The sequence below is a fragment of the Pezoporus occidentalis genome, unplaced genomic scaffold (assembly GCF_034315485.1).
Source record: "Pezoporus occidentalis ecotype Australia unplaced genomic scaffold, CSIRO_AGI_Poc_V1 ctg284, whole genome shotgun sequence".
NCBI lineage: Eukaryota > Metazoa > Chordata > Aves > Psittaciformes > Psittacidae > Pezoporus > Pezoporus occidentalis.
This window is the reverse complement of record NW_026914763.1, coordinates 83053-102486: the sequence shown is the minus strand read 5'-3', so window position 1 is coordinate 102486 and position 19434 is coordinate 83053. Positions and strand designations below refer to the sequence as shown.

Here is a 19434-nt window from a genome sequence, read left to right as displayed (position 1 = left end):
GCGGAGACATCGCCTCTGTGTGCATGGCTACTGAGTCTGGTTCATTTTTCCTCTTACAGTGTTATTTGCCGGCTACGGCAGGTAAATGTGATTGAGGTCTGAGAGACAGCGAAGCTCCTGCCTTTAAAAACAGGTAACTGAGGCGAAAGACCCGTCAAAATGTGGATTTCTTCTGGGACACAGCCAGGGGAAACACCTTACTAGGGCCGCTGTTAACTACAAGGCGTAGACTGAAAGGAAGGGTGAATCATAAACTATTTTTTCCCCTTTTATTACAAAAAGAAGGCAAAATATGGCTATATTATATATTACATATATGTGACTGCTACAGCAAATCGTATCAGTGGGAGCTTTCAGTTTGAACATGCTGTCAGTGCTGTCTGGAGGGCAATACACCTCTCAACATGCCAAGGGGTAAACCAGGACTAGTGCAACTGACAGAAGCGTGTTGGTGCTGTATGGTGACAGTGGGACACATATTGCCACAAGGGAAAGAGACAACTGAATAAACCAAGCTTGGATTTGCAGTTCCTCAGGAAGCATCTGACCGATCGGAACATCATGGCTCTTTCCAGTATCGTGTGATGGTTGTGCTTGAATCTTCCCCACAAAGGGAGCCTCAGACTATGCTACAGCATAATTACATACATATTATCTGCATGTGTTACCCTTTGAAGGCATTTTAGTACCAAGGAGCAGACCTGCTAAATAACCAGGTACGTTGCCACAAACTATAGCCCCTGTATTAACCCCCTGTTTTCAGTGGGAATGATTCACTCCAACTGATTAGCATTACACAATAATGATGGTCTTTTCACCCACCTCTGATTTAGTCAAAGGCCATCCATAAGACTTAAAGCAGTTACCACATTAATTACAAGCCAAGTTTATTGAAAACAAGGTAAAAACCACTGCACTCGACAACACAGCGTGAGAGGCGTGTTTTCCGTGGACATACAGTACTGAGACTCTAGCCAGTAGAGCAATCCCACAGGTCCCCCTGCCCCACAGGCAAGCCCATTTCTCTTAAATACAAGCCCCGTTTTAAATGCCAGCTGCAGTCACTGATAACAAAGCAGCTTGGATCTGAAACAGCATGTTAGAAATCACTTATTAAGCACCAGCTTAATAATATTTGCTTACATTACCCAAGTTACCTTTTTGTTCCCTCTAATCCCTCATTGACTGGTTTGTGGTGGGGTTTTGCTTTTCTTCATAAGCACTTAATTCTTCCTTGGTATAAAATGTATCCAAAACAAAGGCAAAATACCTAAACACCTTGCTGTGACAATGTTTAATGTTGTTGCTGCTTTGCCTCTTCACTGCCCAGGACCTGACAGACTCTTGTTCATGAACTGCCTCTTCACAAAGCAGATCCACCACTGCAGAAGGAAGCACAAAGTCGGACTATACCCAAAAGTGCTTTCCAGGTGATAAAATAGTGACTTAAAAGCATTCAACCTCTGACAAGCAACAAGTGTTAAGGCTCCAATTTTGCACATACAGTTTTCCACACTGGTTTCTGCTAGAATTTAGGTGAACAAGAGGACAGGAATAGACTCAAATTTATAATGCAGGGAGTTGGAACTAGATTACCTTTAAGGTCTCTTCCAAGCCAAATCATTCTGTGATTCAATAATATAGAATATTATATATAGAAATCTGTAATATATATAACATATAATACATAATATATAGAGAATACATATTATATAATATAGGGCTCTGAATTAAAGCAGGACATTCTACTTTATCTTATTTCTATTATTTTAATTTTGCTGTCTATTCCAATATAATTATGAAAGGATGCATCAGAAAGCTATGCCTTTGAAACTAAATTAGCCCAAATAATTTCAATACTAAATGCAGTCACATTTGCACATGAAACATATGAACAGTCAGGAGGACATTCACTCATTGATTAGCTATTTGTTTTTAATCTGGATATGAGACAAAAGGGTCTGCTTCAAAGAAGCTTTCAAATCAGAACTGCCTGGAAGATGAACAGCATCATTCCTGCCTGTGGATTTCCATCTGAAAACCTTGCCAAGAGCAGATGTGCAATACTTTGAAGAGTCGAACCAGACACCACTTATTACTGCCCTGCTTTTTAAAGTAACCTAAATTGGCATTCACTGTCTTGCTGCATTACAGATTACATTCATTGATAACTTGCAGCCTGCTATTTGACTAGCCTTGTAAAAGCCAGGAAGCTTGTGCCAAAGTCATCCACACCTGATCCCTCCCCCATCATCTCACTTCTCTCCACAGCAAACCTCTCATTAGATCTGTGATGATCACATTAAACTCTTACCTTACTGGGCTTGTCACTCTGAGGATCAAATACCTTCTCACAAAGGCGAAGACCAGTTTCTTGCCTCAGCTGCTGCAGGTAGGCCCTCATCACCTCTGAAACACAGCACAGGAAAAAACAGTGGAAACTGAGGCAGCACCAAATCAAACTGAATGGAACAGAGAAACAACAATTACTGCTTACAGCAGGAAGTGAGTTTTCACATCTGTAGGTACTCATCAGCTGGCTGAGTTGGTTTGCTCAATTTACAGCCATAACTGGGATTTTTATGGTATTTTTATTTTAAGGATCATACAAACTCTTTTCTGCTCTCAGATACCTTTGCTCACTGTGGGCTTCCTATTCTGCCAGTGCAGCAGTTAGCTTGGGCTCCATTACAGATTTTATCTAGCGATTAATGCTGATGCAAAAGGGAGACTCAGATCCCTATTTGTTCTGTCAGATCTATGGATCCAGGGAAACCACTGCCCCCCTGAGGTCAGAAAATCCAGCTCTGCTCCCCTCCTAAAACAGAACTATGGATTTAGAACATTCAGTTTTAACAGCAGTATTTCTTACTGCAGTTACAAAAAATGCAGCTGGTAAAGTAAGAGCCCAAGGAAGCTTTTGGGGATGCTGGATTAGCCTTACCTTCCTCCTGCTTGTTGGCGGGTTTGGCGTAAATGGCATTAAGTGGAAAGCCAGGCTCCCCGGGGATTGGGAAGTTAGTGATTCCCAGTGTGTACATCTCTTTCTCTCCTTGGCCTTTGGAGTTACACTGGAAGAACCAGACAAACAATGGATTAACAGTTACAAACAACAGCTGATGTAGTGATAGAGCTGTCTGTTTTATCTGTAACACATAAAAACTCATCAGGAAGAACACAGTGTTTCTTTGGAGATCCACAGACTTGGATAATCAGTGGCTCTGACAATAGGGAGGGGGGTCAACAGGGTGATTTGTGCCACTGGGAAGACAATATCAGCAAATCCTTTCCCAAGTATCCCCAGAACAGACTCAGTTTTCCTCCTGCACAGAAATTCCACTTTTCTTACCTTTTGCAGCTTTTTCAAGCACTCAGAAATGTAGAGGGTTACATAGATCAGTGTTCTGTCAGCCTCGTTCTGCAAAGCAAGAGCAAGCAACGGGAATGAGTTTAAGCCATTCTGGCCTACAATTTCCCCATGAGAGGGAAATGCAATTTATGGCATTTACCCAGCTTTAATTAAGTGGGAGGAAGGGAATTTACTGTTATCTAGCAGAACTATTTCATTGAAAAAATATTCACAGCACCAACCCACCAAAGAACATCCATATGCAAAGTATCTTTAAGAATTACCTTAATTTCATAATTTTTGAAGAAAACATTAGCTTTGAAGTAGTAGATGGCTTCATCTATAATATCTGTGTCCTTAGCTAGCAAAAAAGAAATACAGAGTTAAACAATGCACCGTTAAAGTACATTTGGTCATAACTTTTACGCTCTGAAACACATAAATAAGGATTATTGCAAAAGCAAAACCTTGGTATTCACAAAAAGCAGAAGTCAGAAAGCAGTTGTTGCTGTGTGAAACACCAGGGAGCTCAGACTGTTAACACTTAAAGTTCCTGGTCTTAGCAGGAGCTTGAACTCCTTTCTTCTTCCCCCCACCCCCTGCTATGATTTCTTACTTCACAAATGGCAGCATTTCAGCAGCTCCCCACTTTTCTACCAGTTGAATAACTCACCAGAGTTTTAACAGTGTAAAAGTCTCCTCGGGACACAAAAATGGTTTTGGAAAAAGATCACATAAATTTCATTGTCCTCTTCAAAACTAAGGGTGAGGAGCAGAACACACTTCTGGATGCCAACCACCAACTGCTTAAATTCAGTATTTCCTTTATATTTCCTTTCCCAAATTGAACCACCACGTTACTGGGGAATAGCTACTTAATGTGCTGAAGGGGAATCCTGACCAGGCTGCCTTTGGACCCTGTTAGGATGCCTGTAACTTCATCTCAATTTTACCCTAAAGTGCTGCCTAACCTGCTCTTGCCCTTCAGAGCAGCCGAGTGTCTTCAGTCACCGACCCAAAGCCCAAGTTCTCTGTAGCTAAACTTCCACTTCCTCTGACAGCAGAGGGTTCACCGCACCACATCCTCCTCAAAACTTACTGACGAGCACAAGAGGAAGCATGAGAATAGTAACCGTAGGCTTTAATTACTGAAACAACTGATTTAGCTAGAGCGTATTTCTCTGTGCGTAACTGTTTGCTATGATTTGAACAACTTAAGTATTTGAAAACTTCTCTATAAAGTGCAGTTTATAGAAATATGAACTAGAAATAGCACTCCATTTCCAATCAACTCATGGATCCTCTCACCATTCTTGCTAGTGCTGGCTTGGAGCAAACTGAGAGATGATGATGAGCTACATACAGGCAGTGGTTTCAGAGATTATTATAAACTTACTTTCCCGAGGTGCTGGGCCTTTGAACTGGCTTCTGATGGGTAACAGTGCCATGTTCCCAACTAACTTGGTGTCTGAGTCCATTAAAGTGGAGTGGTAAGCCTAGAGATAGCAGGAACAGATAGTTATTAACGCTGCTGAAAAATAGACATTTCCATGTCTGATCATGTGTCCCCTGTGTCAAGTAGGAGTCAGTCTAGTTTGTTAGTGATGCTTCCAGTATTTTTTCCTTGCACAAACAATGTCTGTTTTCTCTTTAGGCCCAGATCTCAGAGCTATTCTGGTCGAGACCATGGAAGCATCATCACTGGCACCACTTCTGATCACAGTGGAGGGAGACAGCATAAAACAGGTACGGGGAGGCTGCCAGACCCCATTCTGCACAGCACCAAGGCAGCAGCAGCCCTGTTCTCCTGCCTCAGTTATGGGGCCATGAAAGTTAGTTGGCCATTAAATATGACTGTATTTTATTTGCATGTCTAGCTAATAATATTAGATAATCATAAATAAAACGAGGCTTAACATGAGCCCACACAGCCAAAAAATAGACCCTTCTGTGCACTGTAAAACTGGTCTAGAGTAAAAAAAAAAAAAAAAAAAAAAGACAAAAGACAAAATCCTTTCTGCATGTGACAGATTCTCCCTGGAAAACTGATTTTTAACCACTGATGAGTCCAGCTTTAGGCACTTGCCAAGCATTCCCACCGAGAAGCCTTCACCTCCTCACAGCCTATGTTTTGTGGAGGGAGAAGGGGATGCAGCCAGGGGCGTGTGTGTGGAAGCAGCATCCCCTAGCAGAAAGAGGTGTGAACAACACCAGAGCACAGTGCTGCTTTTACCACCCTCTTCCTGGCTGCAACCGGGGGGATCCCTGGCAATAGGAGGAAGAGGAGGAGGAAGAGGAGGGCGTCGCCCTTGCAGCAGCCTCCCATAAGCAGCAATTCCCCTCTTTCACTGGGGTTTCTTATCGCCCCTTTGGTCCACCAGCAGCTGCCCAAGGCCGGCAGAACCCCTGTCCCAGCCCCGGGGGGAGCGCTCTCACCCCCCCGGCCTGGCCCCACCGCCGTGGCCGCTGCCCTCCCCTCTCCCCGCCGGCACGGGCAGGTTAAGCGCCGGATGCGAAGCCCCCTCACCGGCATCTCGAAGGGCAGAACGCAGGTCAGCGGGGCCGGGCAAGGGGAAAAGCAGAGAGGAGCTAGCAGCAAAGCTTCCGCCTCTGCCTCCGCTGCAGGAAATGAGGCAGCAGAGGCGGTACGAGGAGGGGAAGCCGAAGCGGAGGCCTGCGGCGTGCACCGCCCCGAGAGGCACCGCTCCTGTGAGAGCATTGCCAGCACGGCGAAGGTGCTCGGAAGCACACGCAGAGGGGGACTTGGTTGTTTTTTCGTTCCCCATGGAATTTCCCCCTTCCCTCTTACTTTGCAGTGACCAGCACTGCAAGTAACCCCTCCTTAACCTTCCCCATGCCACACTTTTCTTCTCCAGCCACCGTAGCATCTTCCTTTCTTGCTGGAAGAGGTGAGCTCCTGTCTCCTGCAAGGGTCAGTGCTTGACAAGAGTGCAGGAGAGGACGCTTTGCTTGCAACTGGTTTTCTCTCCTGTGCATTTGCAGCACTCCTGGGCATTGTGTGCGCTGCCCTAACATGCAACAGCCACAGCCAGCTGCTGGGCACTCGGTGTAAGGAAGCACAGAGTGCGGCCAAACACATTGTGTTTGGTGGGATGCAGTATTTTAAGGTGCATGCTCCTGTTACTATCAAGCCATAATGTCCCATATGACCCAGTATACTGAGTTTGTCCCCTGGTAAATGACTCATGGCATGATTCAGGAAGAAAAACTTGGGAGATTTGGAAGTGCATCAAGGTAATCTAACTGCAGGGCTGGGGTTTGTCCTTTTGACATGTCACAGGAATCACTTGTCCTGAAGAAGCAGCAGTCTGGAGGTGAGGGAAGCCACCAAAGGTTTCCCAACGTTTATCGTTTAATTCAGCCAAATCTGGTCCTGCCACGAGTAATGTGATGAGCCTCTGAAGAGCTGATGTTTTTTCACAGCTCTTCCTGGTGACTGCAATGGCTATCTTGAAACTGAACTCTCAGTGTTCACTAATTGTACTGGGAATAAGGTTTTAGAAATGCCAAGTATCACAAGGCTGGCAATTTTTGCAAACCTGGCTTTGAAAGACAATTTTAATGGCTCTTAGGTGACATCTTATTTTGCAGTTTTGGGTTGTTCCCATTTAAAAGACTTCATACAATCATCCATGGCCTCCACATAAGGACGCAGGGAAGGTCTTTTCCTCTAGACATGCAGCATTTGCTGATCTGTTGAACTTCCCTTCCTGTTTTGACTGTGCAGATGCTTATTTCAAAAATAAGCACCAGAGCAGCATGACCATTTAATCATTTACTTAAACAGACATGAAGAACAACCCTACTGATGAGTAAGAAGAAAAATTACACCTTCTGGACTACAAGCAAGAAACTACAGAACTAAACTCTGTACCAAGTCGCTATCACAGCCCAGGCTTAGGTAAGTGAAGTTGTCTTCAAGTATTTAATCCTTGATTTGGTTTCCTTTAAGGGGTGTCCTTGCTCTCGGACATCTGCTGACTGTTCCTACAAAATGACATCAGTTATTCTAGTGAAATACTTGGCTGCACATATCTTGTGAGGATGGGGTTAATTTCTAATACATGGACTATATATAGGTGATATGCCTACATCTAAGCATTCACTGATGTTAAGCATTTCACGGTTTAGAGTATTTGTTGCTGAATTCTTTGTTAGAAACTGTTAGTTAACATGACTGCACAAGACCATCACCAAGTTCTTTTCTTTCGAGTGTTGCGCTGCCCTGAAGATGTTATTGATGTATAAATCACTTAAAGCCATGCATGAGTTGTACAGAAAACAGCCTTAAGAAAGCTGAAAATCTGGGCTTTTCCAAAGTGAATGTAAAACACTCGTCTTCCTCTAGAGGCTGGGTTTACCAGATGCCCCTTTGAAGCTGCCAGTCAGCTCTTTGCCTAACTCAGGTTCAGTTATCAAGTACAATTCTTTCTCTCATCATAATGAAACTACTTGCTTATCTCCAGTACTACTTATTACAACCTACTGATGTTCAGTGTTACCCCTTTTGCAGATAATTGTTTTCAAGCATTCCTATGCTTAAATGAGATACATCAATATGTGAGGACCTTGTATAGCCCATGTGTTTTATAACACGCACGCAAGAATAAAAATTGTTTATTAAAATAGTTACAAGGGCATATAGCTCACTTTTCATTATAAATAGTAGTTATCTTACAGATAAAACATTGAGTATGTTTGTGTAGGAGTGGATTTTCTTTTTCACTTTTTAACACAAACAAGGTATTTTCTCCTCCCGTATTTGAACATTCATTTTTTACTCATCCACATGATCTTGAAAATATTCATCCACAAGAGCAGATTTATCTTCTTCACATTCCTGCCAAAAAGAAAACAGAAAAGGTAAAACCTGACTTTTCCCCTCGTGGCTGCTGCACCTAAGAAATCTTAGTGATCTTAATGGTCCCTTCTGACCTTTCAAGCTTAAAAGACATTACTCATAAGTGTATTACAACTTATATTATGGATTCTTTTTAAGGACCCATAAGACCATCTTCTCATTAGAAGTACTTTACCTTTGGTTCTTTAAATTCAAGATCTTCTCCATACTGAATTGTAAAGTCTATGTGCTGCAGGACTATGTTTATGCTTTCCTCATCAGAGCAATCAAAAGGGAGAAATCGAACCATACCATAGTCATCAATCTAGAGAAGGGGTTCAAAGGATGTTAGTCAGAAAATGCAGCGAGTTCTCAATCACAGTACTCTAAGCTACCTCCTTAAATCACACTTAGGTGTTCCTTGTCTGAAAAACCTAATAATATAATCTGAAAAAAATAATGAGTTAAAATAGGCAAAAAGTAAAATCCTCAAGTGCCTGAATGTCTTTCCAATCCTGTCTTTGTTAACAGTCTGGTAGGCAAATACATATTTTTGGGGTGGGGAGAATGATTATAGAACATACAGTATCAATAACAGCAATGAAGTCAGCAACCACACAGTATGGTTTATACGTACAGGACTGAATTTAAGGGTACCAGTTAAAAAGCAATATACCCACCAATCCACATATGGATTTAGTCAGCTTTTTAAACATTTTGCTTTTCAATATATTTGTAGAATCTTCAATCATAGAATACATATCTGGATCCAAGTACCTGGGAGAAACAAAGTCACTGTTAACATGGAAAGAATCCTTGGCTACAGAGCAAACAAGTCATTGTGCTTTTAAATAGCTGCCAAAAACATTTGTGATCCAAATGAGCTAACTGTATCAGAACTTAAAATGTGTAAAAACAGTTTCTGTAGGTATTTGAATATCTCGCAAATGTAAAAACAACACATACGTAATTCAGTATGGTCAGTATCAAAACCCTGATATGATCTGTTCTGGTTTAGGTTTTGAAGTACAGCAGCCTGCAATGTCATTCAGAATAAGTTATTCAAGATAATTAGTTACAGAAAAATCCAGAGGTAAGTACAAACATGGAGCTAGCTTTTTGATTCTGACTAAACTGTAAGCATCCTACCCAGGCATTTAAAGCCTATGTTTGATATCAAACAAATGCATCACAGAATCATAGGTTAGGGTTAAAAAGGATCTTAAGATCATCAAGTTCCAACCCCCCTGCCATGGGCAGGGCACGTCCCATTCCAAAAGAGTATGTTTTAATTGTGGGAAGCATGAGATTGAATTTTGAATGGAGATTGCCTCCTCATGTTACATGATAAAAGTAGGTTTTTGGAACTTACTTTTCTATTTCCTTCTTGGCTTTCTTGCTCAGCAAATCCATTTTGGTCATAATGTTAATCTGTGGAATCTCTAAAGATATCATTGCACTGAGAGCTGCCAGAATTCCAGAGATAAACTGAAGGAGCATAGAAATGATGTAGTTAAGCACAGAAAAACACAACACCAATACACAGACACTCAACCACAGACCAAGTCTAGCTAGTGAATACATGAAACATGAACACAAGCCATGTGAGGAATTATTCTCTGCTGGGAAAGGGAGGTGCTGAGTATCCCATCTGCCATCATATCTGGATCTGCCACTGAAAAGGGCATGAAGAAAACCCAAAGCCCGTCCCTGGATTCATACTGCTAGATGAGAAACCAGCCTGCTCTCCTTCCAGATATGAGAAAGCTCTCATGGAATGACAGGAGAATTTTGCTTGGAAGGGTCTTCTAGAGGCTATTTTGTTCATACAACTGCTAAAAGCAGAGGGAACTTCAAAGTCAAATCAGGTTGCTCAGGGCTTTTGCCTGGTCAAGGCTTGAGTAGCTCCATGAACATTCACTACACAGTCTCTCCATGCCCTCTTCCCACAGCACAGATTTGCTTTACATCCACTGGAATTTTCTTTGTTGTGACCTGTATCTGAGGCAACTGAAGAATGCAATCACATCTCCCCCAGCTTAGCATTCTTCCTGCTGGACTAAACAAACCCCACTCTGAAATCGCTCCGATTCTTTGTTCATTCTCAGTATGAACTTTTACAACGGATTTCAAATGGATACCTTAAAAGATTCCACCATAAACTGAGAATCCACCAGAAAAACTCCACAGACACGGAATTCCCATTGCTGGAGCTGCTCCACCAGCTGTTTCATCACTGGCAGATGTGTGTAGAGCTCGATCTGACCTGGAGCACACGCAAAACATCAGGCACGCAGGAATGCAAAGCCAGGTGGAACAGTTATCTACGCTATAGTACTGCATATGAAGGACACCAGAACGCTGATGTCTGCTTACCTGGGCAGTCAAACAGCACATAGTCATCCTCTACGTGCCCAAGGCTTTCCTCCAGCCAGTTGAAGTTATTGGCGAAGTATTCCATGCAGAACACGAGGCCACCGTTGGGTCCGAACCGTAGGGAATCATCCTCCATCACATCATCCACCTCTATTAACTCGCGGATGTCTACAACAACACGCACGCACAGCGGCCTCAGCTCGTTGGCTCGCAGCGGTGCCCCGTACCGGCCTCCCGCCGCCTCCCTCCTGCGCTCCCTACCTGCCGTAACCGGGTAGCTGAAGAGCTCCGCCGCCGGGTCCAGGTTCACCACCTGCACGGCACGGCCCAGCGCCTCGCAGTGCTGCAGCATGGTGGAGCAGTACGTACTCTGCAAGGCACACACAACCGCTGTCACGGACCGACCGCGCCGCTATCACCTCCCCGCCGCCGCCCGTCCCCCGCCTCACCTTCCCGCTGCCCGCCGGGCCCATCACCAGCTGCGCGTACCGGGGCATGGCGGCGGCGGCGGCGGCGGTAAATGTCCGCTCCAGCGCGCCGTAGCTCGCGCGATCCCGTACCGCCTGGTAACGGGGCGGCCCCGCTTTACTACGGCGAGCCGGCGGGCTCAAGCCACGGCTCGTCTCTCTCGCGAGACGGCGGCGGCGCTGTGGAGGGCGCACGTGCGGCGCGGGGTGTGGGACCCACCGGAGGAGGACGAGGAGGAGCCGCCGCCGCCGCCGCGGCCTGAGGGGCCTCCCGGGTAACGCCAACGCCGCTGCTGCCCCGGGGCTCCCCCTCCCCTTCGTCCCGGTGCCGAGGGGCCTTTCCCCGCCGGCTGCCAGCATCCTTCCCTCCTCTCCGGCACCCTCCCTGTGCCCCGCTGCTGCGGCTCTGCCCGCTCTCCCTGTGATCCCTTTCGTCTCTGGTAACTCAGCGTCCTCCGTTCCCTCAGCTCTGCCCCCACCTCACCATGTCTGTGATCCCATTTGTCTGACACACCAGCACCCTTCCCCTTTCCCCCCATCCTCCCCTCACTTTTATCCCCTTCGTCCCTCATTTGGGAGCTCCATGGGTCCTCCCAGCATCTTTCCCCTCATTACCACCGTCTGCTGCCTTTCCCTGTCGCCTCCCTATCCCCCCATTACCTCTGGCATTTCCCCCTAGCTCTCTTCAAAGCCCAGGCACAGCTTGTGCGGCAGCTTGGCTCCGAGGCTTCCACACATATATCCTGCTTGCTCCCAGTGATCCTGGGGCAGTTATGCGTTTCAAACTCCTCTCCTGTTGGCCCCCATCTTCTAAACCCCTTGCCTGTAAAAGTGTGCATGCAAACCACTATACCAGTTGGTTGAATTTCATTTTCCTGTTCTGTGGTGTTGGGGTTTTTCTTTGCCCAAACCTGTCCTAGGACTAGATTGTAACTCTTCAGGTACAGATTTAAATGATTCCTGTTCTTTGCCACTGTACTGGCAGTACCTTCCCCCCTCCCCCAGTGTTCCTGCTGTTCATATACCACTGATTTAACGTGATGCTTCACATCTTAACTCAGTGTGTTCTGTAATTCCATGGGGTGTTCTTGCAGATCTTTCTTAATTTCACACTTTTGTGGCACTTTGTTCCCCCCCCCATGTGCTAAAATTCCATGCTGTTTGATATCTTTTGCAGCCTTTTCCCATGTATTTTTTGATTATGTCTTGACTCCTGTTTTTTCTTCTCTGATTTTTCCTCCTCTTAGGATTGTACCTGTTTTCTCTGGGATCCATCAATCTCTGGGGTTCCTCTTAAGCTGGGGAAGATGTGAATAACTCTAACCCAGAACTTAGGTCCTGCTTTGTTTTGTGACCTCCAGGCGTGTGACATGGCCACGGATGTAGCTGAGCCTGTGGTCCCTGACTGCAGAGGAGAAATAAGGAGCGGTGCCAGGTCAGATGGCGACTACCCCCTTCGGGTTCTCTACTGTGGAGGCAAGTACTCAAAGATCAGTTGTCCGTGATTCTGACAATGTGCTGTTTGTGAGGGCAGCCTAGCAGAAACAGAGCATCAGAGATCCTCTTTTGGTCAGCTTTTATTGAGAAGCCAGACCATGGTCAGCTTGAGCTTTCTGATTGTCTTTCAGCAGTTCTGGGGGCTGAGAGATGGAGGGTACAAACAGCTTTCTGTGAGTAAAAGAAGTGTGAGTTGTGCTCAGATTGTGACCTGTTGAACAGAGATCTCTTCCTGCAGAAAGCCAGTAAAGCTTTTAGCACAGAAAACACCTTTAAGCATTAGTAGGACAGTAAGAAATAAGAGTTCATGAAAGTAATTGCTGCGCTGTGTTTAGAATTATCGTTTACTCATGACATTTGTAGTTATGTGGATGAAAGTATGAGTTTTAGATAAGGATGTTATGTTCCTTTGGGCTTGAGTGCAGTTGCAGGGGGTTAGGAAAGAATCCCTGTGCTGTGTGAAAGTTGGGAGGGTTGGTTTTGGTTTGTGCTGGGTCCAAGCTCCTCTCCTGGACACTAACAGCTCTTGGTAAAAGGAAAGCCAACAAAATCACATGGTAATTTATTGGGAATATGTTTTGCCAGGTAGAACTGGTGTTTCTTTCTGTAGCCTTTCCCAAAGCTGTAGGCACCTCCTATAAAGTACATTGAGTCAATGTGTGGTTATAATCTTAAGTTATAAGAAGTCACCCCTAACTTTAAAATGCCTTTTTGAATTTAACACTAAATGGAGAAGTTATTTTTGTAATCTATTTTTTTTCTCCCTTCTTTCTCCAGTCTGTTCATTGCCAACAGAGGTGAGTTAATGTTTTTGTTGTCTGAGTTTCTTCTTTGTGTCTTATGATTTCTGAGAATGAGGATTCTTTCTGATCTTTTCTGCTTTTTCTTAAGTGTGGCAGTTCTGTGCTTCACCCCTGTCATCTTTGGCATGATGTGAGGTTTCTTGTGTGCTAGTAAAGTGTTTGTATTCAGTCATCTTAAGGAGAAATGGCTGAGCTGAATAGCCAGTGTATTGTGCTGTATTTGTGATGTATTTTGTAGTTATTCTGGTAGCAACATTCATGTGACCTTTCTTCTCCAGTACTGCGAATACATGCCCGATGTGACTAAATGCAGACAATGGTTAGAAAAGAATTTTCCAGATGAGTTTGCAAAACTCACAGTAGGTAAGAATCTTCTGTTTTCTGACTGATCTGTACCCTCAGATGTATTGAGAAATCTCGGGACAGTTCTCATCTTTTTCCTTTTCCCACTGTATCAAGTATGAAAGTTAATCATTTTCTTAAGAGCCTACCATGCTTTTGGATGCTGTGAAAATCTGTTTGATAATGTCAGAAAACACTGAGTAAACAGTGTGCGATTTCTATAGTAATGTTTGAGCTTTCTTAAGGTTCCTCCTGTAGCCAGTCATCCATGCATTTGTTTCCCGTCAGAGTTTATGTCTGTGGATGGCTGGAGGAAAGGTCATTAATAACAGGGAGCTTGCAGATTTGCATTTGGAATTTCAGTATTAACACTATAAATAATTTCTGTATCTCTGTTGAAATGATGTGAAGAGACTGCATTGAAGCTGTAACTGTACCTTTGAGCTAAGGCTTTTCTGAAGTCTGATTTGCCTAAGTACCGTAATAAAGATGTAACACACATCAGTCAAGGGGCTGCTGCACAAAATGTCACTGTACCTGTTCTGTAAGGCTGCGGTGGTCTGACCCCTGCCTTTGTTCTCTTTCTTTTCCCTGCTCCTTTCTGATGTATTTCAGAAAATTCCCCTAAGCAGGAAGCTGGGGTTGGAGAAGGCCAAGGAACTGCGGGGGAAGAAGAAGAGAAGAAGAAACAAAAGAGAGGCAAGGTCTAAATAGTTGATTGCGGTACTGATTCATAAGCAGTTTGGGGCATCCCTTTCTCACCCCCTGGTGTGGACTCTGGCACAGATTTCCTGTGTTTTGGTTGTTAGCTGTGCTTTGACTTTACACAGAAGACACCAAGTATTTTTCTTCTAGTGATAACAGAGTTATTGCAGTGGTAGATGCTGATGGAAGAAGTGGATAGGACTAATAGCAAGTGAAAGATGACTTGCATCATGTGTCTTATTGTTCTGTTGCACTTGCTCAGGGAGCAATTCTTCTCAACCTAAAATCAGCTGGCATGCTTCCCAGAATACTTGTTTCTGCCCCGTTTAACAACAGTTTATAGGTTGCTGGCAGAGTAGAACAAAGATTGCTTTCCTCTGTTCGTGCCTCATGACACTGCTTTTGCCTTTCTAACTTCCTCCCCTCCTCTGTGTTCAAGTAACAGGATTTGGTTTTATGCTTTTAATACTACCACCTATGGCTTCGTTAACAGCTGTGTCTCTTCCCAGCAATACTAATGAAAAACATCTTCAAAAACCAAATTTGGAAGATATATATGAAATAATCTAAGCACATTTATCTTTTGTCATTGGAGTTCTTTCTGTTTAATTAATTAACATACTTTCCACTCTAAATCCAAATGCTGAGGTTATTAATACGCATTTATCTGTGGAGTGCCAGTTGTGTCTATAGTGCTTCATAAATTATGGTTAATAGCCCAGTGAAGTTCAGATTTTAAGCCACATCTCACTGCAGGTGTTTTATTTTGGTGGCTTGGTAACCAGTTATGTTTATTTTGTCAGTAAGCTATGTGGGGTAACAACAGTGATTTACGTTCTGTAGCTTGGATGCTTTTCCCAGAGACTTCAGGACATTTTATTTCCCATTAATTTAGTGTGTGAGGTGGTATGGTTAGACTTCTGTCTGGCTTTTGGTTCTAAACTAGTAGTGTTTAAAATATTTAGGGATTTTTCTCCTAGAATGAAAAGTTTAATGAAAATGTATGCTTTGGTGCTAACTACGGTGGTATAAAATTGACTGTAAGAGAGAGGGTGAGGAGAAACAAGCAAAAACTTAAGTAAGACACTGCAGAAATTTACTGAAGACATTTTAAGACAGAAATTTACTGTCTTAAATTATCGGATATCAATTTATAGTGATGTGGAGTTGAAAGTGCTGTATGTTAGAAAAAGAACTGGTCACAAGGGGTTAGTTTGCTTGTCATAAATTCTTTATGTTTTCATGCTGAGAAGGCTCAAGGACATGAAACTCTGGTTACCCTGAAGTAACTTGATGAGTGTATACACAGTTAAGAGATCTTAATCTGACTTAAGAATCTTAATGAGTGGAATAGATCTTTTGCATGCTTTACTCAGACTAATAAGCGCCTGATAATGTGAAGTGTTCCCTCAGGTTGGCCTAGACACAGACAGTAAGAAAGCTACTAAATCATGTGGAATTTTGGCAGTCAACTACTGTAGCTGGCTTCCGTTTCAGAGGCACAGTGTTTCATGGTAGCTCGCATATAGATGGATGGCTCATGCTGGGGTCCTGCACAGGTATCTGCTGTCTAACCCAGTGGCCTTAGCAGTCACATCCTCATGTAGGTGGACATAAGTAAGTTCCTTTGCATTAGACACAAACCCTAGGGATGTTAAACTCATGAAAAACATTAAAGTAACAATTTATTCCTTGGATTACAACCAAAGAACAATTCCTGAAAGAGGGGTTAAATGTAGACCAAATGCAAAGATTAGCAAAGTGCAGGGAAACCCCCTCTTTCAGTAATTGCAGTGGGGTTCTGCTGTGCAAGCTGTACTTGAACACACATTTGACATGCATTTATTGTTATATGGGACCTTTCTTAGATAATAATTAAAAACCCTTAATGTGAGACAATGTGCAAAATGTATTTTTGTTTACCAACACAGATGTGAGATAGCAGCGTCTTTGTTTATAGGGGTAACATCTCATCTTACATGCTCTTTTTCTTTAATGAAGTATGACATCATGTAGCCTTATACTCTGTTTTAAAGGTGGAAGGGGCCAGATAAAACAGAAAAAGAAGACTGTACCACAGAAAGTTACGATAGCTAAAATTCCTAGAGCAAAGAAAAAATACGTCACAAGAGTATGTGGCCTTGCAACGTTTGGTGAGTTGACTTTTGCAGCGTGGTATTTCTTGGGTTTAGATGTGCTTGCCTTTAACGTCATCATGGTATTTCTTCTGGTTGTATTGCGTTAGGTGATCCACTTCCACCTGAGTCCTGGGGTACTTTTAACAGTTCTAAAAGTACAGTGACTTTTCTTAGGGATAAATTATTAACGTCCATATTTCCATGGTGTTTTCAAACAAATAGGTTTACAGGGTTTTTAGCACATTTTGATGTTTAACAGGACAGCCACTTGGTTTTTATAACCATCTTACTTCACACATTGATGACAAATTCTGTTAAAAAGGTAGGTTTTAACCTTGGTTTTATTAGCAACACACATTGCATATTTCCTGCATGAGAGTAGCAATCTCTTTTCTTGAGGGATCAGTAACACACACTGGCTTGGTGTGAACTGGGAATGAATCTTTGTGCTTGGAAGCCAGTCTCAGAAATCACTAGGGTTTCTGAAAAGAACATAGTGAAGCACTTCTGGGGAAAAACCTGTTCAATAATTATGAGGTTATTTAGAACTGGAGGTGCTTTTTAAACGGTTCTTTGCCTTTCTAGGGAGCGCACACAGCCTTGACCTGCCTCAACAGAATGTGCAGAGGACGTTCAGTGATTTTTACCTTGAATAGTTTACTAGATTTGTGGAGTCAGTTGTTTGTATGTCAACAACAGACTTAAGCTTTCAGTGGAAGCTGTAGCAAAGCTTTAGCTGTAAATTGCCACCGGTTTTTCAACAGTTAAAACAAGGTTTTGGTTTTAAACTTGAGAAAAATACCTTTATGGCAATGTCTGTACTGAAACTGCCCATTTTCCCATCAACAGAAATTGATCTTAAGGAAGCACAAAGGTTTTTTGCTCAGAAATTTTCCTGCGGTGCCTCAGTAACAGGAGAAGACGAGATCATCATTCAGGGCGATTTTACAGATGACATTATTGATGTAATCCAGGAGAAGTGGCCTGAGGTAACAAACCCTTTCTTCTGTCAGAACTCCAGTTTTCCACAATAGCCTGTGCCTTTCCAACGATTTTGAAAAAGGGTTTATTCTTTGGCAGCACAGATTGGTGTGCGTAATTCAAAGAGCAGTTGTTGCCTTCCCACCTGTGAATTGTTAGGTTAAGGACTGATTAAACTTGAAGTCAAATGTTGTTTCCTTTGTCCAAGGAATGGCAGATCCCTCTGCTGTAGTGCTGTTACTGTAGATAGGCCAGTGAGAAAGGCATGTCAGAGTAAGTCCAGGTGTCAGATATCTGTGGCTTCTTTGTGACTGTTCCTTAATGGTCAGTGCCTGAGTATTCTTACATTGCCACCCTATTTTTAAAAGTCTCTTAAAATAGTCCAGAATTAAACCAACCAAACAAACCCCCACACACTTGTGCTTCAGCAGGAGAGATTAATTTGGGGTTGGACTAAAATGTTGATGGTTGAAACGTTTGGTTGTGCTGCTGCAATCACAAGTGTGTTCTTTGACCATCCCTTGTGCTGTTTCCTGAGTGGAGGAGTTCTTTCTGAAATAACTCTCTAGGCCTGTCCTTATTCAGAGCTCCAGAGGCTCAGCTGTGTCCTGTAAGCATGTCCCTCATGTAGAATGTACAGCAGGGAATCTCGGATGGTGCTGTATGCTTCTCCCACACTTCATTACATGTACAGCGGTGAATATGAAGTGAGACATCTAAGAAGAAAATAGACGTAATATGCTTTGTTTTGGCCTTTTTTGTCCTTAGGTGGATGATGATAGCATTGAAGATCTCGGAGAAGTCAAGAAGTGATAGTGGAAGACTACCTTTATTTAATTATATGGTTAATAAATGATGTAGCCAAAGTGAGGCTTCTAAATCCCTCTGCTCTGCAGTGAAGCTGTGGAGAACCCATATCCTTGGCATTTTCACTGTTTCTGTATAGGCTGCTTGGTTATTTTTGTTGTGATACTTGCCAAAGTTCAATTGGGGTTTTATCATGCTTACGCATGAAGTAGATCTAAATAAAATTACTGTTCCTCACGGAATGTGGTTTATGTTTTCTTTACAGCTGCTTTCCTCTAGCAGTCTTACAGGAAAACAATAACCTAAGTCATTAGAAGGTTATTTCCATCTGCTGCCCTTTCTGCTGAACTCAAGTGAATAAGGCCTGTGGTAACGTACAGACCCATACTTCTGATTTACCTGCATAAAACCTTAGAAATTGGAATGGGACAAATGTTCTAAAGGTGTGTAAGCACTTAAAGGAAAATAACTCTTGAAGTGGTCAGGTAGCTGGACTAGATCATTGTAGGTCTCTGCCAGCTGAAGTATTCTGTTAAGTGAAAACACTGAGGAAAATGCAAATATATCTGGAACACTCAAGCTGTTATCATAATTCCAGATGATTTCCTAACCCCACTGGTCTTCAAGGTGAGGGAATTTTAGTGGCCTTATGTTTTTAGCATACAGCTAGTTCCAGAGCAGTGACTGCTGTTGGTTTCCAAAAGCCTTGCTCATGCAGGAGGTGAGATGGGGTGCTGGTTGTACCTCTGCTCTCCAGCTGTACAGCTCCACTCTCCCTACTCCCACCAAAGGCCTTGGGCATGGATTTGGAGCTTTCTCTTTCACTGCTCTATTTAATAATGTTAAATGTGCCCTGGCGGCAGAGGCCTGGAGTAGACATGCTCTTGTTGCAGTCAAAACTGGATGAGTTGAAACCCAGGAGGATGGTATGTTGTACACACTTCCTTGTCGTGATTCTTGTTTATAAACCGATTGGTTGAGTTGAGAATGGGGTGTCCAAACAGTGTATCTCTGTAGCTGTTAACCTGTGAATCCAGCAGTTCTCGCTGCTCTCCTGTTAACGCTATTACCGAGCCTTGTAACTTCGTCTTCCCAAGCGGGACTCGAA

General features: G+C 43.3%; 3 protein-coding genes and 1 long non-coding RNA gene across 4 annotated transcripts; 2 read left to right on the top strand and 2 right to left on the bottom strand.

Annotated features, from left to right (window-relative positions):
* Positions 1–529: 529 nt before the first annotated feature.
* LOC134167337 (uncharacterized) lies at positions 530–7668 on the top strand. Its single transcript, XR_009966149.1, has 3 exons — positions 530–716; positions 5004–5095; positions 7158–7668. It is a non-coding gene; the product is annotated as an uncharacterized LOC134167337 (long non-coding RNA).
* On the bottom strand, positions 1208–6083 carry ARPC3 (actin related protein 2/3 complex subunit 3). The gene is made up of 7 exons (XM_062625896.1): positions 5877–6083; positions 4746–4845; positions 3634–3710; positions 3350–3418; positions 2945–3071; positions 2315–2409; positions 1208–1382 (listed from the first exon to the last, which is right to left on the bottom strand). Exons 1-7 carry the CDS (start codon positions 6066–6068, stop codon positions 1320–1322), a joined length of 723 nt encoding a protein of 240 aa, XP_062481880.1. The 5' UTR covers positions 6069–6083; the 3' UTR covers positions 1208–1319.
* A 304-nt stretch (positions 7669–7972) lies between the features above and the next one.
* On the bottom strand, positions 7973–11325 carry GPN3 (GPN-loop GTPase 3). The gene is made up of 8 exons (XM_062625895.1): positions 11036–11325; positions 10848–10956; positions 10587–10754; positions 10352–10476; positions 9583–9698; positions 8891–8987; positions 8407–8535; positions 7973–8210 (listed from the first exon to the last, which is right to left on the bottom strand). The coding sequence occupies exons 1-8, from the start codon at positions 11081–11083 to the stop codon at positions 8148–8150; spliced, it is 855 nt and encodes a 284-aa protein (XP_062481879.1). The 5' UTR covers positions 11084–11325; the 3' UTR covers positions 7973–8147.
* Positions 11326–12414: 1089 nt separating this feature from the next.
* Positions 12415–18568, top strand: DENR (density regulated re-initiation and release factor). The gene is made up of 7 exons (XM_062625897.1): positions 12415–12529; positions 13328–13347; positions 13632–13716; positions 14311–14394; positions 16437–16553; positions 17388–17527; positions 18288–18568. The coding sequence occupies exons 1-7, from the start codon at positions 12424–12426 to the stop codon at positions 18330–18332; spliced, it is 597 nt and encodes a 198-aa protein (XP_062481881.1). The 5' UTR covers positions 12415–12423; the 3' UTR covers positions 18333–18568.
* Positions 18569–19434: the final 866 nt, after the last annotated feature.

What these genes read in the sequence shown, in the direction of transcription:
- ARPC3 (XM_062625896.1), bottom strand. Translation starts at nt 6,068, where the DNA reads ATGCTCTCACAGGAGCGGTGCCTCTCGGGGCGGTGCACGCCGCAGGCC. An exon ending in CGCCAACAAGCAGGAGGAAG is followed by an intron (nt 2,410 to 2,944) that starts GTAAGGCTAATC and finishes GCTGTGTTTCAG; the next exon opens with AGGTGATGAGGGCCTACCTG. An exon ending in AGAGTGACAAGCCCAGTAAG is followed by an intron (nt 1,383 to 2,314) that starts GTAAGAGTTTAA and finishes TTCCTTCTGCAG; the next exon opens with TGGTGGATCTGCTTTGTGAA.
- GPN3 (XM_062625895.1), bottom strand. Translation starts at nt 11,083, where the DNA reads ATGCCCCGGTACGCGCAGCTGGTGATGGGCCCGGCGGGCAGCGGGAAG. An exon ending in GCCCGGCGGGCAGCGGGAAG is followed by an intron (nt 10,957 to 11,035) that starts GTGAGGCGGGGG and finishes TGTGCCTTGCAG; the next exon opens with AGTACGTACTGCTCCACCAT. An exon ending in GCCAAGAAGGAAATAGAAAA is followed by an intron (nt 8,988 to 9,582) that starts GTAAGTTCCAAA and finishes TGTTTCTCCCAG; the next exon opens with GTACTTGGATCCAGATATGT.
- DENR (XM_062625897.1), top strand. Translation starts at nt 12,424, where the DNA reads ATGGCCACGGATGTAGCTGAGCCTGTGGTCCCTGACTGCAGAGGAGAA. An exon ending in TCGGGTTCTCTACTGTGGAG is followed by an intron (nt 12,530 to 13,327) that starts GCAAGTACTCAA and finishes TTCTTTCTCCAG; the next exon opens with TCTGTTCATTGCCAACAGAG. An exon ending in GTTTGCAAAACTCACAGTAG is followed by an intron (nt 13,717 to 14,310) that starts GTAAGAATCTTC and finishes GATGTATTTCAG; the next exon opens with AAAATTCCCCTAAGCAGGAA.